This window comes from Schistocerca nitens, chromosome 5 (assembly GCF_023898315.1).
Source record: "Schistocerca nitens isolate TAMUIC-IGC-003100 chromosome 5, iqSchNite1.1, whole genome shotgun sequence".
In the NCBI taxonomy this organism is placed as follows: Eukaryota; Metazoa; Arthropoda; class Insecta; order Orthoptera; family Acrididae; genus Schistocerca; species Schistocerca nitens.
The window spans coordinates 214,078,870-214,104,356 of NC_064618.1; the positions used below are offsets into that span (position 1 = coordinate 214,078,870).

At 38.8% G+C, this 25,487-nt stretch overlaps 1 protein-coding gene across 2 annotated transcripts in view; it reads right to left on the bottom strand.

Annotated features, from left to right (window-relative positions):
- Positions 1-199: 199 nt before the first annotated feature.
- Positions 200-25,487, bottom strand: part of LOC126260140 (transcription initiation factor TFIID subunit 11) — a 54,559-nt gene continuing 29,271 nt past the window's right edge. The window contains exons 2-4 of one of the 2 annotated variants that reach the window (XM_049957390.1): positions 20,170-20,257; positions 721-817; positions 200-633 (exon numbers count right to left, since the gene is read on the bottom strand). In XM_049957390.1, the coding sequence (XP_049813347.1) occupies positions 500-633; positions 721-817; positions 20,170-20,257 (319 nt within the window). In that variant the 3' untranslated portion in view covers positions 200-499. Of the gene's footprint in view, positions 634-720; positions 818-11,684; positions 11,871-20,169; positions 20,258-25,487 lie in introns of those variants that run through there. The other variant, XM_049957391.1, reaches the window with a different exon arrangement.

Sequence of the window (25,487 nt, forward strand, 5' to 3'; positions counted from 1 at the left end):
TTCGAGACGCTAAACCACAAAGCATCTGAAAATTATCTCCAAAGGCTCTGATGATATCTTCTGCAGTAGAAGACAAAGTAAATGTAAAATTATGCTTAAGATTAAGGGCTAAGGTCAAGAAACTTTATGATACCCAAATACTATATTATCTGTCACAGTTACTTAAACACTCCAGGATGACAACTTTAAACTGACCAGCTAAATGATACATAATGCAAATTTTATTGTAGTAATATAGCAATATCTGGATTTTATGCTACTCAGTAATTAATCTGACCTCATCAGAGGGGCTTTCTTTCCAAATCACCCTAATCACATAACAAACTGGACTTTAAAACTACATTCTTTACTTCCAGTACATACTTTGTTTCATTTTTTATTTTATACTTACATCTTACTCAAGTAACAATAATTTGAAAATAAAGTCATAAACTAGAAACTTATTTGGATACATAGTTTCTTGGAGTCCACACTTTTTAAACAGTCAGCTGTAGAAATACTAAACACGGAAAATAACTTTTCGAGCTCGGCTATTGGGAATTCCACCTCGCAGACGTAGTCGTCTAATAGCTTCTCGTAAGTGTTTCGGCTGTAATGGTCCTGTCTCACCCTGTTTATCCATCACATCAAGTGCTGCAAAAGAAAATAATAATAATTTCTGGTGAAAATAGCAGAGCTTAAATATCGGCATAAAAGTATGTGCAAGATATCACTCCTTACCTTCTTCCACAACTTCACCAACAAAAACTTTAGCAATTCCTGACATAGCAATGACAACATTCTGTGAGACAGAACATCCTGTAATTGTCTGCATCAACTATAAAGAAACAAACAAAATATATTTATTGGGTTCTGTGTGTGGATGCATGAGGATTGAGGGTGAGAGGAAAGAACATAAAACCTTTGTTAACATGCAGAAAGAATACATAGCTGAAACTTACATGAAATGTATTATGTATTGCTTACTATTTGTGGTCTTTTGTATCTACCAACAAATTAGGTGACATAACAGTGCAATGTTTACTTAGTAAGTATGGGTTTGAAAAAAAAAGACAGAGACGTTGATCACTGAGTTATAATGCTTGTATTTAATGTTAAATTAAACATACATATTATAATTAATATCCAGTATGGTGAAGTATTGTAGAGGAGATGCCCTCCGTCTCAAACCATAGGACATATGACAACCAAGAAGTATGAAAGATATTTGTTGAAGAGGGGAAATGACTTTATGCATCCATACACTCACTCATGCATAATATTTTATAGATCCTTTCAAGAAAGAGCACATTCAGGGAATGAGTCAAGGTATACACTGAGATAAGAGAAACAAACTGCAGAAACCTAATGGTAAACTGTATTAACAATAATGTATCACTACATTGTCTAATGCTATTCATGCTTATGCCTTTTAAATTCAATCGAGTAAATTAGTAAGGAATGAAACCGACTGCATATGCGAAAGATTGGGAATAAATAACTGGCAAGAGGCAGCACAAGACAGGAGAATCTGGAAGAATCATGTGAGATTGGCACAGGAGCTTCGAGTCTCTTAGAAGCCTACTACTAAAACTAACTACTAAACTATTATTAAGGAATTTTGTACTCCTCAGTTTTACTGTAATGTGCAATCAAAAAGTAAGGAACCAGAGGCAGTAAAATGAAAGCTGCTGGAAGCTTTGTAATGTTATTGCTGGCAGAAGTTACATTTCTTACAAAAATTTTGAGGTATATAACTAGTCACTAAAGGGACATGAATGTACAACCATGTGATGACACAGCAAGCATGTGCACGCACTGACCATCCATCACACTCAGCTGTGCTGAACACAGTTAAACAGACGCTTCAAAAGAAGAACAAAATGATGTAGTGTGTTGCCTGACAGTGGGAGGAGAGTGGGGGGGGGGGGGGGGGGGATCATCAAAGAATGGCACAAGTGTATGGAAAGCACTACATGTCATTCAGGGAAGGATGGTGGTTGTTGTTGGTCAATGACGCACAGTCTGGAACGCCACACCACATTATTGATGCCACTGTCCAATAGGTGGATGCCCACACCCTTCAAGACCAGTGAGTTACAGTGGCAGCCATTGCTGAAGATGCCACAATGAGTGTCTGAAACATTCACACCCACCACTATTAAGGACAGATTGGAATTTGACAAAGTGTGTGCCTAATGTGTGCCTCACAGTCTTCATTCAGTACAGGAAGTGTGCTGAATGGGTCTCTCTTTGAACATCTGCAGCACTATGCCAAAGAAGGGAATGAGTTCCTGTCATTAGTCATCACTGGATATGATCACTTCAAACCCAAGCCAAAACAAGAAAGTCTCCAGCGAAAGCACACAGAGTTGCCACCAGGCAAAATGCACTACACCCCTTGGCTCTTCTTTTGAAACCTCCATTCTAATGTTTTCTGCACAACTGAATTCAACGGACGGTTGGCGCACGCGCATGCTCACTCTATCATAATGTGGGTGTGTCTCCGTGTCCTGCTAGCAGCAAATATGGGACCTCTGTGCTCTTACAGGGTGCTTCCATTTTCAGAGAACGATTTAATTTTTTGAAATACAAAGAATCTCTTCTATTGCTTCCTTTATAATGGGATTTATTATAACAGTGGTATCATCTGCAAATAGTTCTAGTTCTGCTTCCTAAATGTTAAGTGAAATGTGATTCACATATATAAGGAGCAGGGCTGGACTGAAAGAACTGTTGTCCATGAAGCCATCAATTTGTAAAAATTTTAGTTTTTCTAAGACAGTAACATGATCTGCACCTTAAAAAGATCACAAAAAATACTAATGACAATACTTTATTATTTAAGGCTTGTAATATTTACTGAGTGAATGTCTAAATAGCTTTCTCAGCTGAGCAACCCTTCTGGGATCCAAATGGTGATGTGCTAAGGAACAGTTTCTACTTAGATGTATGACTGCTCTCGAGTAGATTATTCTTTCAAATATTTTGTTAAAATATATCAGTAAGGAAATTGGATGATGATAATTTAAATCTTTCTTGCCACATTTTTTATAATGATGTTTAACAGTTACATATTTTAATATGTCTGGAAAAATTCTCTATGCCAGTGATGCATTACATGCCTCACTAAGGACATTAAGTTAGAACAACTTTTCAGAGTTCTGTCTGAAATTTCACCAGAGAGTTTTATAATTCTTTTAATTTTAGTAAAGAATGTTGGTGCTACTTCTAATTGCTTCAAGTTTTGTGGAATGACTTTTTAATACATTCTTTTGCTTCTTCAACTGAACCATTTACACCTAATTTTTTATGCTACATTTAGAAAATGAGAGTTAAAAATACTCACAACTTTTGAATTATAGGACACACTGTCATTTAGTTTAATTGCTATGGTTTCTTGTACACTAACTTCTTGTCCTGTCTCCCTTTTGACAATATATAGTTCTAATTTTGTCACATGTATTATTAATTACTTTCAGGATGCGCATACTTCTGGACATTTTAATGAGTGTCCTTAGAATATTACACCATTTTTTGTATGACACAAGTAGCACTGGATCTTGACTTATTCTGGCCTTCATATAAATCTACCTCTTCCTTTTCCATGAGATTTTAATTCCTTTAGTTAACAATGGGTAAAGTGTTTCCTTAATGGGCTTCCTGCATAATTTTTTTCAAAACTACTTTCAATACTGGGATAAATTTATTACGGAATAAATTTAATTTTAAATTAGCATCTCTACATACACCTCATCCTGTATCACCTCTTTACACTTAGTCTTAAAACATTCAAGCAACTGGCCATTCATCAGCCAAACAGAAATTTTGTCCAAGTCATCCTCTTTCCTCCTAAAGTCACTCAACAATAATATTTTCCTGTGTGCTACAGCATCGACAGCAAAAGCAGTCGCAGTTTGTTGCTCAGATCATTTACGTAGGCTATATAAGGAACAAAAATAGTCCTGTCTTCCCTGGTGTAGGGTACAGGTGTCTCTTATGAACACTTGGTGTCTACAACAACTTACTGTGTTCTATTAGTTAATAATTCTTTGAGCCACCCAAAAATCTGTGAACCTCTTCTGTATGCTCTGATCTTTGTAAGTCATCTGCATTGGGACAGTGTCATGGTGCTTTCTGGAAACCTACGAATATACAATCTGCCTGTTGCCCTGTATTCATGGGTTCGCAGGATATCACATGAGAAGTGCAAGCTGAGTTTTGCACAAGTGATGCTTTTTAAATCCCGTGTTGATATGCAGAGAATAGTTTTTCTGTCTTAAGGAAATGTTGGGTTGTTTGGGGGAGGAGACCAGACAGCGATGTTATCAGTCTCATCGGATTAGGGAAGGACGGGAAAGGAAGTCGGCCTTGCCCTTGCAAAGGAACCATCCCAGCATTTGCCTGAAGCGATTTAGGGAAATCACGGAAAATCTAAATCAGGATGGCCAGACGCAGGATTGAACCATCGTCCTCCCAAATGTGTGTCTAGTGTGCTAGCCTCTGCGCCACCTCGTTCGTCAAGGAAATGTATTATTTTCGAACTGAGAATGTGTTCAAGAATTCTGTAGCAAACCAATGCTAAGGATACAGGTTTGTAATTTTGCCGGTCTGTTTTTTTATCCTTCTTATATACAGGAGTCAGCTGCACTTTTTCCCCCACTTGACATTTTGAGCTGGGTGAGAGATTTGTGATAAATGCAAGCTAAGTATCGGGCCAATGCCACAGAGTACACCCAGTACAACCAAACCCCAATTCCATCCGGATCTGGTGACATTTGTTTCCAACTCTTTCATTTGCCTCTATACACTATGAATGCATATTACTGCATTCTCTGTATAGGACAAATTTAAAACTTCTGCTTTCCTTTTGCAGTCTTCTATTGTTATACCAGACTGGTTGACAAGTGAATCATACAGAAGCCTTCAATCTGCTTAGTGATTTTTACATAGGTCCAGAATTTTCTTGGGTTCTCAGCAAGATCTTTCACTAACATATGATGGTGGAAATAATTACATGCTTCAATTTCCTTATATAGATACACAAAGTTCTACTTATTTTTTCTGTTGACACTTCTGTGTCTTTTTTTTTCAATCAAGACTGTAACAATCTCCACTTCCTCAGTAATTTCCAAATAACTCTCTGTAGCACTATTTACAATCAGTTTAAACTTTTCCATTAATCACTGTACGTCCATCACACTGGAACTAAATAATATCCATTCATTGTCTTTGTGGAGTGCTAACAACTGGTTATCTGCTCTTTCTAACAAAAATATTCCCTTGCCTCCCTGTTGGGTTTATTAACTTTAGTCAAAATCATTGCTATGGTGATATCATCATCCCCAATCCCTGTCTCTAGACTGAGTCTGCTGGTAAGGTCTGTCCTGCCTGTAGCTACAAGGTTAAAATATTCCAACTGCATGTGGATTGCCGATGCAGTTGCTCAATACAGTTCTCAGAAAACTGTTTTCAGAACTACTTCAAAGACGGCCTGCTGTACCACCTGCAAGCAACCCATTGAACTCCCAGCATGTATAGAATTCGTTAAGTTCACCTCCAATTAATACTATGTGACGAGAGTATTTCCTTGCTACTGAGTGCAGACTTTCTTTAAATGATTCTAAAACTGTTACAGCAGAATTGGGTGGCCAATAATAACATCAGATGATTAACTGGAGTTCACCTACACTGTTTACTTGTGTCAAGATACTGTCACAGTCAGATTAAATTTCAACCACGATAAGCTCATATTTTTGTTGACTGCATGAACAGTTCCTGTCCTATGGTATCTCATGTGTCTTTTTGATAAATGTTCCATCCCTCATTAAATATTTTCGAGCTATCTACTTCGTGTTTAATCCAGCTCTCTGTTTCAATAACAATCTGAGTGTGACACCTTTCCTGGAGGGCAGTAAATTCAGGAACTAGTTACAAATGCTTTGGGTTATTTTTTAAATTGAAGTCTTTATTTTACACGCAGTGTGATTTCACTCTCTGCCTATCTATTGCCAGCATTCATCAAAAGACCTCAAACTACTGCCTAGCCAAAATAACCACCCACATGCACCCCACACTTCTTAAGTAACAGAACCCAGTGTGTTGTGCTTGGTGGAAAGTGTTCATCAGAGACAAGGGTATTATCAGGAGAACCCCAGGCACATGTGATAGGAGTGCTTTTATTTTCTACATGCATAAATGACCTGGCAGACATGTGAGTGTAGCAATCTGCGGCTTTTTGCTGATGATGCTGTTGTGTACAGGGAGGTGTCATCATTGAGTGACTGCAGGAGGATACAAGATGACTTTGAAAAAAATTCTAGTTGGTGTGATGAATGGCAGATAGATCTAAATGTAGAAAACTGTACATTAATGCTGATGAGTAGGAAGAAAAACCCATAATGTTCCAATAAAGCATCAGTAGTGTGCTACTTGACACAGTCGCATCAAAGAAATATCCAGCACTGCAAAGCGAAATGAAATGGAATGGATTGTAGTAGGGAATGTGAATGTTCAACTTCAGTTTATCATAAGATTTTAGGGAAGTGTGGTTCGCCTGTAAATGAGACCGCAGAACCCTAACCCAGTCCATTCTTCACTATTGTTTTTCCCAGCATGTTGAATTAAAGTAAGACATCGAGGCAATTCAGAGGTGGGTTGCCTAGATTTGTTACCAGTAGGCTCAACATCCCTCAAGTATTACAGAAGTGCTTCAGGGACTCAAATAGGAAGCCCTGGATGGAAGGCAATGTTCTTTGCAAGGAACTCTATTGAGAAAATTTAGACAACCTGCAAGTAGAATCTGACTGCAGAACGACTTCACTGCCACCAACGTACATTTCATGTAAGGACCATAAAAATAGAAGACTTTAGGGCTTGTATGGAAGTATTAAGACATTTGTTTTTCCCTTGCTCTATTTGCGAGTGGGGCAATTACCCTCAGCCAGCATTGTACTGTGGCTTGTGGAGTACTTATGTAGATGTACACGTACTCTGCTACCCACATAGCTGTCTACTGTGTGTACTGTATCCCTGACCTGTAAATCCTCATAGGGAATTTTGCAGTGGAAAATAGTCCGAAGCTGGACATCAATAAGTCTAGGTGCCCTCAGTCAATTATATCTGATTGGGAAGCTATTTCAAACTCTCTGAAAACAGCTATTTTCCATTAACACTACTAAAACTGTTTCTAGCTGTTTTATAAAGCTTACCATAGTTTCCTACCTGTGATCTGTAATCTACCAGTTTCGCAATAAGGGCCTCAGTCTGAAACAAATTCACTGAAACAGATAGGAATCACAAACTTGCATAACACTTCGGACAAGTCAGATACATACTGCTGTAGTTGCATTAAATGACAGTCTGATACCTCTTGGTGAGCCCCTGGCTCCCTGGTGAAGAAGAGACAGAGAGAAAAGGTATGTCCAGAGAAAGCCCGAGAAAGTATCTAACATGTTTCAAAATAAACACAAAAGTGCCACAAGCAGTCAGAAGACCCAAATATTGACACTTCTTTTGAAAAGCTTGTCTTCGAAGGATTGAATAAGAATGTTGTATATTAGCGACTCCTAAACCTAGACTTAAGACATATCCTCAGTGAACACACGGTGAAATGTGTCACGGAATTCTACACCAGAGAATAAATAAGCCACTGTTGTCTGGAAAGAAGGTTTTTTTTTCTGCCAAGGAAAATGATTTCAGAGTTCATAAATAAAATGACTGATGCTGGGAAACCTACAGGAGCTATATCAAACATTCAAAGAAGAACATCCAGAAGTGAAAATAGAATAATCCAAATTCTGCCCATTACCAGCCAACAACCAGTACCCATGGTGTATGTGTTTGCTAGATTCACAAAAATGTGAAGCTCATTTGCGGAGGCTTCCAAATTGAAAGAGCTGACATATGATGTCAACTGTCAACAAATACAAACTGTGTCTTGCTCACATCATTTGTATGTGTGCACAGCCAAAATGTTACGTGTCAACATGTGAGAACTGTCCAAGTACAGATCCTTTCGTGACAGAGTTAGGAGAGATGTTTGACAAAAATTGAGGTGACGAAGTAACACACAAACTGTTGGCATCTGCAGATAGAACTGCTCTCCAGACATGTCCATGTTCTGTGGAAAACTTCTTAGAAAACCTTGTGGATAAAATAAAAAAGCTCCTGCTGCACTCCACAGCCACTTAACAGTCTGAATTTCTACAAAATCTGAAAGTGACATTCTGTGACAATGAACACACTGTAGTATGTGATTTGGCAAAAAACTATGCACTTGTGCTGCAGGATGAAGCCCAGGAGTTCCACTAGAATAATGCACAGACCACCACTCATCAATTTGTTGTTTACTATAGACATCCACAAACTCATGCAATAGATCATAATGCAGTTGTTATCAAAATGCATTTGTTATTTATCAGATTTCCTTAAATATGACAAAGTATTCATCTTTTCCAAAATCAATTGGTTAATTTCATTATATCCCACATTTCCACAGAACACCCAAGTATATGTATTACTCCTTAGATGCTGCTCCAGTACAGTAGAGAATTCTGTAAACATATCTCTTTATCACAATCATTTCAACTCTATGCAGAAAGGCATTCTTTGCCATGTCACATGGCAAAAGACCATGTGATGGAAACCCAGGCACCATCATGAGAGTTGCTGCTTGAACCACACTGCAGCGCATCTACAACTCTCTGACAAAGACACCCAGATACTTGTTTCAATGACATTCCAAGGACATCATAGTGTTTCACTTTCATTAAACAACTAACAGTATGATGAAGAAGAGTCTCACCTTCAAGAGCAGTTTTCACAGCTTCATACAGCTGCAGATAGCCACAAGTTGCAATATGTTATTCCTGCAAGCCATAATATCCAAATCAAAGTTTTTCTTCAATTCACCAGATATCATAAATAAATCTCTAAGATGAACCCGACAAAACTCATACCTCAGTGATATCACAGGGTTTGTTGCTTATATGTACAAAGGCCACGGATATCTTGCATGCGTTTTGAGTGTCACTGAAAATACCAGTGTGGTTACAATTAACTTCCAATATCCTCATGGCCCTCCACTTTCATTTGCGTACCCTGAGAAATCTGACTTCTTTACTGTGGACAAAGAGGACACAGGTTGGTGTAAGAATGGCAAAAGGCGAAATGTATGTCATTTCAGCAAAAGATGCATAAATAGTGCTATATCTTGCCACCCAGCACTGAGGCAAGGTAAATAGTGATGGTACTTTTGTCATGTTTGTTTGTGTAAATCTGAACCTATTTACTAAGACTTCCATAAACATTTGGCTGGGATAGTTATATTATGTCTTCTATCAATGAAGGTCAGAGTTCACAGTGTGTTACCTTGCATATTAGGAACACTTACTATTGGTCCATTAACACTGCCACCTTACTGTGTATTGCTAACACACCACCTATTTAAAAGTTAACATACCTTTTTACTTCATGTCATTTTGTTACAATCTGCATACAGTCTGTACTGCATTATTGCATCATGCAGCTGTACATACTAATTTACATATCCTCACCCGAATGTCATCCCAACTTTTTTTACTATGTTATGCAGTGTAACAAGGAGCTGCAGCTATATCTGTCTTCATCCATTTTGAAAGCAACATGTTTCGAGATGCTCAGGGTGAAACATGTACATTGTTTAAATATGGTATGCTGCATGTTGGCTGAATTCTTGTTCCAAAACCTTCCCCAAATTACTAGTTTCTCAGTTCTGTCTCTATTAGGATAGAAGTTACAGATGTTTTTGTCTGCAGAGTCTGTTGAATTTTCCAATCTTTTCAGAACTTTGGGGGGAAGGGGATATTTACATAAATCTAATGCACCACTGAATGTAATGCCCCCACCCCATTTTTAAAAATTAAAATCATAAAAGAAAGGGTTTGTTGGTGCATCAGTAAAATAATGTCCAACTTGATTACCTACATAACATGCAAACAAGAGTATCATAAATTACATGCTTTCCTCATCGTTATTCACTAATGTCATCATTACTGGTATCCTTAGAGGAGTGTACATCACAAACAGATTCATTCCCTGTTTCCCCATCATTCTCTATGTTATTCCAGAGTACATCATCTTCACTGCTATCCAGAATATTTGAAATATAGTATTTCTTGAATGATTTTATGGCAAATGGTGCTTCGATGCTTTTCCAGGCAGCTAAACACAGAGTGCAATAATGTCAGGTGCAGCACACTTCATTTTTTCTGTCAGTCACTTCACAGTTTGGATCACAAAACCACTTTTCGTATTGTTTCTAAATGTAAGACTTTGAAAAATTTATTTATACTAACATCCAAGGGTTGTAACAAAGAAGTCATTCTTACTGGAATAATAACAAGGTCACTGGCTAGGCTGTAGACCTTGTTTCTTGATTTTGTCAGTGAGGCAACCATAAAATGCATCATGACAAAGCATTGATGGTAGTTTGGAAAGCCCACCAGAAAGGAGTTACCATACGTTTTGGAGCCAGTCAAGTATTAAAGTTTCAGAGACCTCCTACTCCTCTTGATTTCGAACAATGACATCATCAGGGAACAGCTTTTCATTTTTAGAGGTCTTGGGGCTTGCTTTCTGCTGGAAGATTAAGAAAGGGAGACGTTTGTGCTCATCTGCTGTGACTGTCAGCATTACAGCTATGTGGTATTTCTCACACCCTGAGGTTTAGATGGTAACTTCTTTTGTCCCCTTCTCATCAGTTGTGTAATTACGTAGCACATCAAACTAAACGGTGTCTTATCAGTGTTGCCTATTTGGCCTGTCGAAAAATTCTTCTCTTTCTGAGGTGCGAAAACATATTGCTGAAATTCTTGAGGATTTTTCTCAAAATCTTGTCAGAATGGCATACTGCTGTATGGCATCGTAGAGATTTCAAAAGAGAACTAGAGAACAACTCCTCCATGCCTAGCCTTAAACTCTTTCCTTGATTTATTAGAACTTTTGCTTTGTTTCTTGTGGTGTCACTAACCACATACTAACCATTTTCCTCCTTTCATGGACAAATTCCAAAACTTTTACTTCAATGTCAAGATGTCTTCCTTTGTGAGGGTCAGTGAGTTTCTTTCTAGTAGTGGTAGTTGCAAATAATACAGATTTATGTTTCTTCCACAAGCAAATGCTACTTTCAGCTACACTTAACTCTCATCCAACCCTCCTGTTACCATATTTTTCAGCATAAAGAATTACTTTCTACTTCGAAGTAGCATCATACCGTGTTGTTGTCTGCTTGCCTTCCACTTCGTGGCTACTTAATGCAAACACACTATACAGTAATAGGCCAATGTGATTAATTTGAACTGTACAACAATGCACTATGAAATAAGAAACAAAACCTAAATTTCAATGATGTTGCCAATGAACAACTGTGTGTGAGCATCCCTCCCAAACCCCCCCCCCCTCCCCCCGGTCATTTTGTAATGTTCCCACAGAACAGTTCATCCAGGGCTTATAGACATGCTCAAAAAGGAACCATCTTCACGCTAGTGTGAGCAGCACCCTCATCAATGTGCCTGATGTCATCTTCAATTGTATAACTAAGGTTGCAGTCTGAACCGCACCCCCTAGTATTATTGCATTACCTTGTTTTACAAGATCCTCCCTAAAGAACCTAGATAAGATATGACATCACTGAGCTCTGCATTTAGCTTAAAAATGCCACTTACCTTTAATCACACCCACAGAGTTCTGAAGCAGTTCTGACATTCCTGGCCCATAACTACTACCCAGCAAAAGGACCTTTCTTTGGGCTTCTTAAAACAAGTCTTCCCACATTTTGCTTTCTCCTTGTGCCATATACTGTCGGACTGCTTCAAAAATTCTTTGGATATCTCAGTTATTTTGTTCTCAATCTGAAAAGCACCGAACATATTGGGGACAGCTATACTGAATCGTGTCTTTTGGTCTAGACTACTGCAGGCTGCAGTATGGAAAAAGTTTAACTCATCTGGCACTTCTCTCAGATTACCTCAACGTTCCAAGATTAGGTACCCTCTTTCAAGTATTGTGTAATGGTAGTGACACTCACTACGTAGTGACACTCACTACGTAGTGACACTCACTGCCCTTCCAGAAGTGACCAGCATCATTTCTCATGCAGGCTGTACTATAACATCACACATGGAAATAATGCACTCCTCTAACTGCCGAGTTTTCAGAAAGTGCCATGTTATGGTTGCTAAGTAATGACTGATAAAATTGTCAATTATTAATACAACATTCTTGATTGGTTAACGTATCTGAACTGTATTTGACCAGGTTCTTGTATTTGTTCGCAGGTCCAGTTTGATTGAAGACCAACATCTTGTGTGACATCATCACTGTGATCCAGATCATCATGCTGACAATTGAACAATTGAACAAAGAGTGTTTCTTGTGGAGCATGTGTTCTGCAATGGAGGCAACTTTACCTCGGTAGTATTGAAGACTGTATTGGGTCATGTGGAGTACCCGATACAGCAGGTTTCGTAGTAGGTGATACGTGCTACAACAGATATGTGTAGTGTATAAGGACACTTAGTGAATAAGGTCACTTAGTGCAATAGTGTGAAATAGTTGTAACAAAAATGTTAAATGTGTCACAGAGCAATGAATTTATATTCTTAATCAGGTAAAGTAATGTACAGTTAGGATAAGTCATTATCACTTTGATATGAATTTCGGGATGTTTTGAAGAGAAAGATCACATTCTGAAATCAGTATTAACAGTGTAAACTTTTTCACTCAGTTTTGTAACTATAATTCAATTACTAAATTAATAGTGTATAAATGTTAGTAACCTTTTTCAATCAGTTTTGTAACTGCAATTCAATTACTAAAATTCACTGTTTACCATAACACAAATTAACTGTGTGAACCGTTAATTTTGGAAAAGCTTAACACATGTATCTTTGCACGACAGGACAACATATTCTTACAGAAATCACCAACTAAAAATCTGAAATTATACTCGTAATTAATGTTTCTGGAACATTCTATAGAGAAATGCAGTGCAATGTCACACATATTACGAAAACTAGAGAAGATTCATTTAAACTGTAGACATAACCTGATTCAGAAAGACAATTTGTATCATAAATAATGTTAGAAGAATGATTCATTAATTGTTTGCAACACGATTTAAGGATTTTGTGATGTATGTAATTATTCTGCATTTTAGCCTTCAAATGTTGTAAAATGTCATTTCAAACGTTTGAATTGTAATTTTGATATTGTAGAAATATTACCACCTGAAAATTGTTTCTTAAAATCGCATAATTAATTAAATTACGTAAAGATATTTGAGAATGTTCTGGACTGAATAATAAGGACTTAACTGTTAATTGTATATATGTCTCAAAATTGCACTTGTAAAAGATCATAATTTCAGAGATATGCATTATCATTGTACTCGTTTTAATTTCTACTAAAACTCTGTAATGTCAGTTTTTGCTGGATTAACTTATTGCAATTGTAACATCAAACATGAAATAACATAATAACGTCAAAGAACGTAATTGTTTAAAGATGTATAAATACACTTTGTCAAAAGCCTTGCGGGAGTGCGGAGTACGATTGGAGGACTATCTGCTGTGTTCCGGTTCCTGTAAAGTTGGGACAAATAAACAAGTGTTATCAACAGATTAATTGGTGTATGTCTGGTAGTGACCCAATACTTTCTGCAGCGAAGTTACCACCTCCAAAAATGTAAAACATGGTACTATCAGCTGTACTATGTTAAACCTGAGCTGATGGGATTGCTACATCAGTTTTGGTGAGTTGAGATGGTATGAGAAGTTACGTTAGATTTAACATTGCAGCTGGGCTTCTGGACCTAGTTACGTTTTAAGCTGCATTTGTATCAAGGTTCCCAGGAGTGAAGATGCCAAACCACAATGCTGTATGGAACCTCATCGCCAAGTTTTGAAAGACCGGAAGCATTCGTAACGCTCCAAAATCAGGCAGGCCACCCACATCCACATTCAAAGAGAAGGTGGCAGATGTGCAAGACATGATGCTGCAAAGTCCAAAGAAAATGGTTAGACGACTAGCTCAGCAGGCCTACATGTCCATGGATTCCACTTTCAAGATTCTCCTGACGTCACTGTCCATGTAACCATACAAAATGTTGGTCATATATGAACTGAGAGACACCGATCGCCCGGCGTATGTGAACTTTTGCAACTGGTTTCTGTCCTTCCTGCAGGAAAACAGTGAGGGGATTCTTGACATAACGTTTTTCACAGATGAGGCATGGTTTCACCTCTCCAGTTATGGGAATAGCCATAATAGTTTGAGAATCCGCATGAATTTAAGGTGTCCCCACTGCATGATCAGAAAGTTGGTGTTTGGTGCTCCATGACTCATACACACACCATTGGGTTGAGCTGCTTTCAGGACACCATAAATGCAGAACGGTACAGCACCTGCATTCTGGAGCCCTTCCTAGGTGAACTGAATGAGGACGAAACTGAGAATGCATGGTACCAACAGGATGAGGCTACTGCACATACCATCCACAAGGCAATGAACTTTTAAAGGACATCTTTGGTGACCGTGTCATCTATCGAGGACTCTGGGCTCCACATTCACCTGACTTGGCTCCAACGGATTACTTTCTATGGGGACGTTGAAGGGAAAGGCCTACGAAGGCAATCCACACACCACACAAGAACTCCAAGCTGCACTGACACGTCACATTAGGAACATCATTCCGATGTTCTTTACAACATATTCAAGAGAATGCAGAAATGTGTGCAAATGTGTCTTCAAGTTCAAGGGGATCACTTCCAGCATCTCTTATAACTTCCATGACTTTAATATGGCAAGTTATGAGTTGCACAGTTACTTATTGAACACCGTGTAGTTGTCATCTCTGACAATTCTGCTACAATCTGCGTACTCGTCCATTGTGACAGTTAATGTTTTCCATTAAAAAGTTTTGTTCAAAGAAAGATAATACCTAAGGTATTTCTAAAATGGATTATCTGACAATGCATTTAAAAAACACATTTATTGAGCAACAAATGTGTCACACAACATAAATGTACCACATCTTCTAAGCTTAAATACTTTGTGTAATGAAACTTGCTCACAAAAGAAAACAAAAATTATTCACAGGAGGAACTCTGCTCATAAGAATTAAAATTATGTATGGATTATCATGTCCATACGAACAGTAAAAGCAAATGATTTGATCTAAAGTGTCAATAGGTGAAGATTTTACAATCAATTCAAATGTTACTGCTGCGGAAACATAGGTTAGGTTGGTTTTCAAGCACTACACATTGAAGATAAATCATTATAACTGTCACATTATATTTAGCTAATAGTTTTGTAAAATAATGAATTTATGCAAAAATAGTAACTTCACAAATTTACTGATATTTTCGTAATACTAGATACTACAACTTAGCTTTGATGTACGATGACGATATGATGTACTTTTGCACTATAAAACTCACTCTTTTCTAGGTATAGATATGCTAAAGCCGCTGTAACCATAAATGCATTAAAATTAAACTTCTGTAACTATGAAATGGGACCAGCAGTATCTGAACTGTTAATTTAGCTAATCTGGAGAGGAGTTCAATAACAGGACATTCCTCAAGTGCAACAATCGTGCTACACTGAAATAGAGAATTGATTAATATTTTTACACGTTAATAGATAAATATATGAGGAAGGACTATAGCCTGCACACAGTTTAAATTGCAGTTCTTTAAGATAAGATAAACAGTAGGAGTTTAGGTAATATGTTTAAATACATCCTATGTGTAAACAATTTACTTTAAGTAGCATTTAAAGTACAAACAAACACTAAAAGTTACAAGATACGGTAAGTATTTCTTGGCTACAAGGAAGTATGAGTAGTAAATACATAACAGTTTCTTCCAAGCCCGTCTGCAAAACCAACATTACAAAAATATATAATAGCAGAAATGAAGATCTCAGAATATGCCCTTCACACACAAGTTTAAAGAAAAACGTAAGTTGTGCATGGGAATTAAAATTAATAATGAGGATGGATGCAGTTGCCCTTATGTGTAAGGTGCTGAATACAGTAGCCAGTATGCAACAGCCACTTCATGGGCGTTTGCAGGAATTTGTCTGTCCAGGAGGAACGGGGGGTGGGGTGGGGGGGGGGCGGGGCGCAAGAGTTTAAAGCTGCTGGTTTTGATATAAAGAAGTTGGTCAGCTTCAAAGTATGTCACACCTCAACAAATAAATTTTGTAGAATTCTGTAACGAATAAATACAGGGGAGACACGTGGCTCCTCCTGCAGAAGCTTATGTGCCATCTGCACTTGAAGGCTTCCACCCTGTAGGGGCATATTTTTTTGGTTCAACAATGACAAGTTGAGATGAAAGATGCAGAAGATCTTACTGTTGGTGTAATGAGCATACCAGAATGGAACACTTACAAAATAGTTTTAATGTCAGGTACTTTGGTTGCTTTCAAACCTGTGCACATGCTGGTACAGGAATTGAAAGTATCAGCCAGGTAAGGGCACACAAGACAAAGATTGGTGGCCAGAGTCAATCTTTGTAAGGGACATGGCCAGCTGGAAGACGTATCAGGTGCCATGAGAAACCATTACTCATCCATGTGAAGGAGGCCACTATCTTACAGGCCCTGCAAACCCAAAAGCACCAGCTTCCACCAAGCTTAGGACCACAAATTACAGCCTTGCATTTGACTTGTGGATGAACAATTATTAATAACTGTTACTTCAGTTGAAGGCAGCTTGGCAAAAAGAGAGTCTCCATCCAAATCATCTGGCAGTTTTAACTGCTTTTCAAACTCTGCATTACTTTATATTGAAATAGAGAATAATGTAGAGAATGTTGAGGGAGATACCAAACCCTGATGGGCTGGTATAACATTTTGTTGTTTAGCTACTCAGGAAACATGACTAACGTGCCAAAAACACACTTTTTCATGAGTATTGGCAGTCTACGGGTACAGGCTGTTCAATTTACAGATAGTTCACAACTTTTCGTGAGATGTTAAATTTTGTTTACTTTGCTCCAATGGTGTTGGTCTTCCCATCTAGTGAACAATTCATTGCCAACATGTTTTACTGGACACAGTATTAGAGTAAGAAAGAAATGACGTAATGGTGTAGGAAAAGTAGCAAAGCAGGGAAAAGACAATTTGAAAGTGGGATCAAACTTGCAGGTTTAATGAGAGGTGTGAAGAAAATCTGTATTCAATGACATTTGACTCAGCGTTGTTCATTCTGGGTTGAGACCGTGATGGCAACCTCGGCATTTACATATTCCTCACTGAAGTATATTAACTCAAACTGAATTTAAATACGGTTGCATGCTTATCATTTGCAGTCGATTTCATACAGATGAGAACACTTAATTTAATAAAAATGTATGTTTGTTATATTTTTGCAATAAATACATAACAAGCTTCAAAAATAAAAATCTGCCATGAAATAGATGTTGCCCAGATGGAATCTTTTAGCCTACTTTCAAACTTAAGTATACTATATGTCATACATTTAACATTATTACATCAGTGATTAAAGATTTTGGTAGCAGCATAATTCACCCTTTCTGAGCAGATGTCAGTTCCAATGGAGGTCATTTTTTCTTTTGACTTAATTAGGGAGGTCAGTATTCATCTAGAATTCATAATGAATTCTTCTTCTTCTGTAGTGGTCAATCCAAGGATTGGTTTGCAACAGCTACAATGGTAGTTTGTCTCCATTCTGTGAGTCTTTCAGCTTTTCTCTTCCTTTCTTTATAGGTGTCACATTCCACATCTTTCACAATTTGATCCATGTACCTCAGTTGTGGTCTTCCTCTTGGTCTTTTTCCCTCGACATATCCCTCTATGATTGTGTTCAGGAGTCCAAGTCTTAATAGATGGCCTGTAAATTGCATTCTTCTTTTAACAATGAAACTCCAGAAGCTTCTCTTCTCACCTGCTCTTTCCAGAACCACTTCGTTTGTGACCTTGTCGATACATTTTATTTTGAGCATGTGTCTATAGCACCACATTTCAAAAGAATTTAGCTTCTGGTCTTCCTCTGTCCCGAGAGTCCATGTTTCACACCCATAGCATGCCACACTCCACACACATGATTTCAAAAATCTTTTCCTGATTTTAAGGCTGATGCTCTTAGATGTTAAGATGTTTTTCTTATTGTTAAAAGCCGCCTTTGCTTGAGCAATTCTACTTCTCACTTCTGCCTTGCTCCTTCCATCCCTGGTAATATTACTGCCCAGATAAGTAAATTTATCAACTTGTTCAAGCAGTTCATTGCCTACATGAACTTGGACTTTCACTTGATCTTTTTTGTCGCATGCCATTACTTTTGTTTTTGCTTTATTAATTCTCATATTATATTCTTCCCCCATAACTTTATCCATATAATGAATTACTTACAGCAAATTACTGAGTACGTTGATGCTGTAATCCATTCAATTCTTGAAGCAGCATCTCACTAACAGAAAAAGTGCTTGCCATCTTCCTGTCATACCAACATTACTCATTGTGCAGATTTTGCATTTGTGCTCTACTGCCAGTGTGCATCTATATATAACCAATGTACTGTGGTGTAATCAATGATATGCTGCACCACAACATAGATTTTCTGTACCTGAGAAGTATGCAACTACATTGTGATGTCTGACCTAGTGGACACATGGAATATTGCTTTATTATTTTGTAATGATGATTGTACTGTGAAACTGCTGCATCACCACCACCTTTAGTTACTTTCTACCTACAAACACATGTCTGTGACTAAGGGTAAGTTTTATTCTGCAGATAAAAAGGTACTGGGTTAAATTATGAATTGATGCAAAGATTTTTTTCTGTTACTTATCAATCCTTTTCACGTTTGACAATGATCTGTTAATGTGAAACATGCAAAGTTGCACTGTGGTTTGGAACCCATATTAAATTATATGTCATTTTATAACTAGCTGGAATCATTTGAAAGCTAAGAGGAAGGCAAAAGAACCACGTCTATTAAATAAACTATATGTTCAAACCAACCTTTAGGAGGGTGATAGCTTTAACTTTTTAGAGTAAAGAACAGTTTTCAGCAAACTGTCTTGCAGCACTACATTCTCTCTGTGGTCTCTACTGATAGTTGTTTCAAATGAAGGTGGTTAGGCTGCTGGCTGCAGTAACTGCAAACACTGAATAAACATTCATGCACAGAAGAAGATGTATAAAACTGAGAAAACAGCCAACTGCTTTTGAAGGCACAACAGATTTATCAAAGCATTCATTGTCATCTGAAGCATGGAGTAATTGGAAGATGGTCACAGGAAAAAATAATTTACATTAACATGTGAGAAAATTGTAACACCAAGAAGGCTAAATAAGACTGAAATTAACTTCATACCACAGCATACGAACATGACAGAATGCTAATTGTTAGGTATCACAAAAACAATTATAAATCCAGTAATTAATTTTGGTTAATAAAGACCATCTTCACACCCGATTACACACAATGTGTTAATCATATCAAGCTGGCATGCGTAAATAAGGTAAATCACAGTTTATAGCCAAACCACCTTTGTTGTATGCTAATAAAATGTTAAGTACCACAGGCATAGTTGTAAAAGACATGCTGACTTCCTGAAGAAACTCATTAGACTGAGTCCAATAAGATTATTCAGAATCGGCACGTCTGTTATAACTATGCATGTAGTACTTACATTTTATATAGATACAACAAAGCTTGTTTGGCTAATATCCATGGTTGTGCCATTTTTACATATGCCGACTTGATATGATTACCACAACGTGTGTTCCCAGGCCTGAAGGTGGTCATTACTGACTGAAATTTACAACCTGATTTATGAATATTTTTGTCATACATAACTGATATAAAAAATATGTAAATATCTTCCTGCATCACCACGAAAATTTTGCTGTGACTATGTCACAACCTGTGACAAATAGTTAGGATTGTTCAACTGTATATTATCTCACTCTTGGAGAATTCACTATGGTGTGAGGCTTTGAAGAACTTGGAAAGCATAGCATATTATCATAGTTTTCTGTCTGTTTCTCAACCTAAGTTGTATTTGGTAAGTTGGAATCTACACTCATACATAAAATCATAAATTCCTTACTAACTCATCTCATCAACACGCTGCTTTCTGACTTACATATGCTTATAAATGAACTTACCCTCTTAATAGATGCCTTCGGAAAAGCTGACCTCCTGTACATTTCATATCTATCCAGTTGATCTTCAGTGAAATTGGATACCAACACTCTGAAACAAAACACACACTTCCTATGAATTTTTCATGTAAGTACAATATCAACAATGTCTTTGGCTGACATCAGAGTTATTACTTCTTCTCGCTGAACTTATTTTTTAAACCCATTTCAGATTTACCCTTTAATTTCTTCACTGTTTCTCAACATACAGATTGAATAATATCAGGGAGGGTCTACAAACATGTCTCACTCCCTTGTCAAATACTCTCCCCTTTTCAAGTGCATTAACTGTAGAAGCTGTAAACAATCTCTCTCTTCCGGAATGTTTTATCCCTGCTACCTACAGTATTTCGAAGTGTGTGTTCCAGTCGTCATTGAGAAAAACTCCTCTAAATCGACAAATGCTATTAATGTAGTCTGGCACAGGAGTAACATTTTTACTATTGAAAATTTGCTTTTGTTATATACAAATTTTGCACAGTTATATAACCAGAAAAACACAAGTCTGGTTCACACTGCTTTTAAAAGTGTTGTGCATTTTGTTCAAACGGCTACACTGTAATTCCACATTATCATTAAATTTTGTTTTTAATGTCTACATTTATAGCATTTGTAGATTTAGAGGAGATTTTCTCAATGACAACTAGAACACATTCTTTGAAATTCTTTAGATAGTAGAGATAACATTCAGGGAGAGAAAGATTATTTACAGCTTATGTAGTCAATGTACTTGGAAAGGATGTATTTGACAAGGGAGTGAGACCAGTTTTTAGTCCCTCCCTGATATTATTCAATCTGTATGTTGAGAAAGCAGTCAAGAAATTCAAGGGGAAATTTGGAAATGGGTTTAAAAAAATAAGTTCAGGGACAAGAAGTGATAACTTTCAAGTCGGCCAAAGACATCGTAATTCTATCAGAGACAGTGTTCTTCTTCTCATTCTCCTGCCTCTCTTCCTCCTCTTCTTCTTCTTCTTCTACATATATAAACTTTAAGTCCCCTGCTCACTTCTGTCTGTCTATTCTGGCTAGGTACTACTGTAATGATTTTGATACGGTTTTTACTAACAAGTAAACTGATTTACAAGAAAGGTTTGTGTATACAATTTATAATTAAATCGGGCATATTGCCTCACTTATAATGAATTAAAATCTGCCACAACTACGAAGACAATACCATATCTACAGATGAATGATACAACTAGCAGCACAGACTCTTACTACATGATCGAGAGCGTCCATTTCATCTTCACCGCTTCCTGCAGCAGTGACAGTTCTCGTTCAATCCGAAACCCACTGTCACTGTTGTGTGACCTATTGTTGTTTTCCACTCTGGTGTTTGTAAATTTTGTGCTGCCTGCACATATTCATGGAACAAGCCAATATTATCCAGTATGGATATGAAGTGGCATCTAATTGAATGACTCTCACTAGGCCATTGAGCCACATGAAACTATTATTACCAGACTTTATATACTATACATATGTTGCTCTGTATGATTTATAACTTAAATCCCCCTGCCCCGACACATTTTTCTATCTGTATGTCCAGTCTAATCTCAGGAACTACTGTAGTGATTTTGGTATGGTTTTCACTAACATACAGACTGCTTCAGGATGGATTGGATGGGGCAGTAGCCCACCACTCCAATCACTGCCACGAAATGTAACTCCGAAAGCCAGTTAAATACAAAACACATAACTTTCGTGCCTCCTGACAACTTTGCTGGTATGCATGACCTTAATCACTGAAGTTATACTGATGTGATGTTCAGTTGCCTATTGCTTTGTTTGTTTTGTTTTAGGGCACAAAAACAACTAGGTCATAGGACCCCACATCAGGACTGTAGAACACAAAGATGAAAAGGGGAGTTAAAAACGACTACACGTTAATCCCAATCAACGGAAGAGATGACAGCTAAAACCAGGGATGTGGAGAAAGATTTATAAAACATGCCATACAAAAACAGAGGTCCTGAACTAAAGGTTAAATGTCCTTCACCATACTGGTATGATGGATAAAAAGTAAAACGCTGTCGACAGGTCACCGATGACTCAGACAAAAACAAATGGGAATGTAAGTGGTTAACGAAGGGCATTACTTCAGGAAATGGCGGACCGTCAAAGGTTGAGAGCAATGAGCACAAAGTGGTGGGGGAGCACCACTTAACAAATGGTGATGGCTGAAAAGACAATGCCCGATACATACCCTAGCTAAAATGATCTCCTCATGACAAGAGGGTCCCGAGAAGGTTGTCCAACACACTGGGAGAGACTTAAAAACCTGGAGCTTGTTCCCATGAAGGGAGAACTAGTGGTGATGCCAAAGTGACACCACCTGCTGACAGACGGCAACACAGAGATCAATGGAGGAAATGTAAGGACTAGTGGGCTGAGATACAAGGAATGCAGTCTTTGTAGCAGCTTCAGCAGCCTCGTTTCCTGTCAGACTGATATGACCAGAAACCCACACAAACCTCACACTGGCTCCAACAAGAGAGAGCAAGTGGCAGCTTTCCTGTACCCGTTGCACTAAGAGATGGATGGTGTACGCACAGAGACTCTGAAGGACACTGACAGTGTTGGAGCAAATGATGCAATTGAAAAGCCTGTGTTGCCAGACGTACTGCATGGCCTGTCACAGGGCGAAGAGCTCTGCTGTAAATACTGAGCAGTGTTCTGGACTTTGATATCAAAAAATGTCGGTACCAATGACAAAGGAACACCCAACACCAGGCAGTCCAAGAGCCATGAGTGTACACAAAGGTATTATTGTGTAGTTCCGTGCGAAGGTCACGAAGCTGAATGGGTAGAACAAGGGTGCAGTAGTGTCCTTAGGAAGCGAATGAAGGCCAAGGTGAACACAGGTCACCGCATGAAGCCAAGGTGTTGAAGGGTTCACAGCTGTAGGGAAAATGGCAGGTAGCGTGAAGTTAACCTGCCAGAGCAAGAGACAAAAGTAAACTCCAGGAGGTAACAGGGAAGAGGGACGCACCCCATTTTGGTGATCAGAGGAGTCATCGAAGTAGGACGCATAGGATGGGTGGCCACGCATGACAGACAAATGGCATACATATCTGCTGTGGAGGAAGTCCACAGCCATAGGACAGTGGTAGTTCGGCAGCTTCTGCAACCAGTCACTCAACAGAGCTAGTGTAAAAGGCGCCAGTGGCTGAATGGCTAACACGATGGTGGATACTGCTGAGACAGCATAAGAGGCACGTATGTGCAGATGCATAAAAAACACAGCCACAGTCTAGGTTCAAACAGCCTACGGATTGGTACAAACAGAGGAGGGTGGTTCAATCTGCACCCCAGGAAGTACCATTGAGGACACATACAACAATGAGGGACCACATACAGTAGGTTGCCAAGTAAGACATATGGGAAGCCCAAGAAAGTTTCCTATCGAGTATGAGCCCCAGGAATTTCGTAGTTTCAAGGAACGGAAGAGCAACAGGCCCAAGATGCAAAGAATATGGAAAAAACCAATAGTGCCACCAGAAATTCATACAAACAGTTTTGTCAGTGGAAATACGTAAGCCACTGTCAATGCTCCATGAATGAAGACGATCAAGTCATTGCTGAAGACACCGCTCAATAAGACAATCTCATGGAGAACTGCAATAGATGGCAAACATAGTCAACAAAAAGGGAGCCCGAAATGCCCAGCAGGAGACAGATCATTATAGGGTTAATGGCGATAGCAAACAGGACTATACTCAAGACAGGACCCTGAGGCACACTGTTTTCCTGGATAAAGGTGTCCGACAAGGTAGAACCACCAGAAACCACACATAAATTGAAAACCACATCTTTTAAAAATTCCAGAAGGAAACAGTGCATGCGGCCACAGAAACCCTATTTGTAGATAGTACAGAGGATACCAGTCTTTCAGCAGGTGTCATAAGCTTTCTCCAAATCAAAAAAACATGGCCAGTCTGGGATTTCCGCAGAAAACCATTCATGACATGGGTGGACAAAGTGACAAGCCGGTCAACTGCAGAACAATGCGTTCAAAATTCACACTGTGCAATGGTTAGTAAACTGCGAGACTTGAGCCACCATACCAGCCAGGCATGCATCACACGTTCCATCACCCTGCAAAAATAGCTGGTGAGAAAAATGTGGTTGTAGCTAAAAGGAAGGTGTTTGTCCTTACTGGGCTTAGGCATGGGTATGATGGGTGTGACAGTGGCTTCACGCCAGCATCTGGGAAACATGCCCTCTGCCCATATGCGGTTGTATGTATGAAGGAGGAAATGCTTGCCCACAAGAGCAAACTGCTGCAACATCTGAATGTGAACATTGATTGGCCCTGGGGCAGAGGATGGGCATGAAGGGAGGCCATGATTTACCTCCCTCAGGTAAAGGCGGCACTGTAGCACTCGCAATTCTGAGAAGAGAAAAGTATGACTGAGCCTCCTCCACTCATTTCCAATGGACGAAGGTCGGGTGATGGGGGAGGAGCTCGAAATCTCCACAAAATGGCAGCCCTAGGTGTTGGAGATAGCAATAGGGTCGACTGTGACATCATCTGCTACTGTCAGGCTGGAATTGTGGGACAGACTTTGGTCCTGGAGAACCGCCAGAGGTTGGCCCAGTTGATGGAGGAGGGAGTGGAGCTGTTAAAAGAACTAGTAAATAAAATCCCGCTAGCTATTCTTGTTATCCCGAAGAACATGACAACACTATGCACAAAACTGTTTATAATGAATGCAGTTAGCTATCGTGGGATGACAGTTAAAAACAAAGAGAGCACGTCTCCGTGTGCGAATTGCGTCGCAGCATGCCTTAGTCCACCAAGGTACCGGGACACAGCACAATAAAGAGGAAGTGCAAGGAATGGAACGTTCTGCGGCGGTAAGAATAAAGTTTGTAAAATATTCTACCTGGTCATCACAACTGAGGAAATTTGTTCGCCAAAGGTCGCCAGAGAGGAGTAAAGCCTCCAGTCGGCCTTCAAAAGCTGCCATTTGGGTGTGCACAGAGGTGCAGTAGGAGTCAGCAAACTGACAGCACATGGGAAATGGTCACTCGAGTATTGTGTCATAGAGAACGGACCACTTGAGATGATGCAGTGGCAGAAGAGTAGTTCCAAATGGGACTAGGTGTGCGCAGAGTCTGAAAGGAACATGGGCGTCCCCACCTTAAGGCGGATAAGGTTAACTGATTGACAAGACCAGCCAAGAGGGCACCTTTCGGACAGCTTCTGGGAGAACCCCAAGGGGATGGTGTGCATTAAGAGTCACCAAGCAGCAGAAAGGGATGTGGTGGCTTCCCCA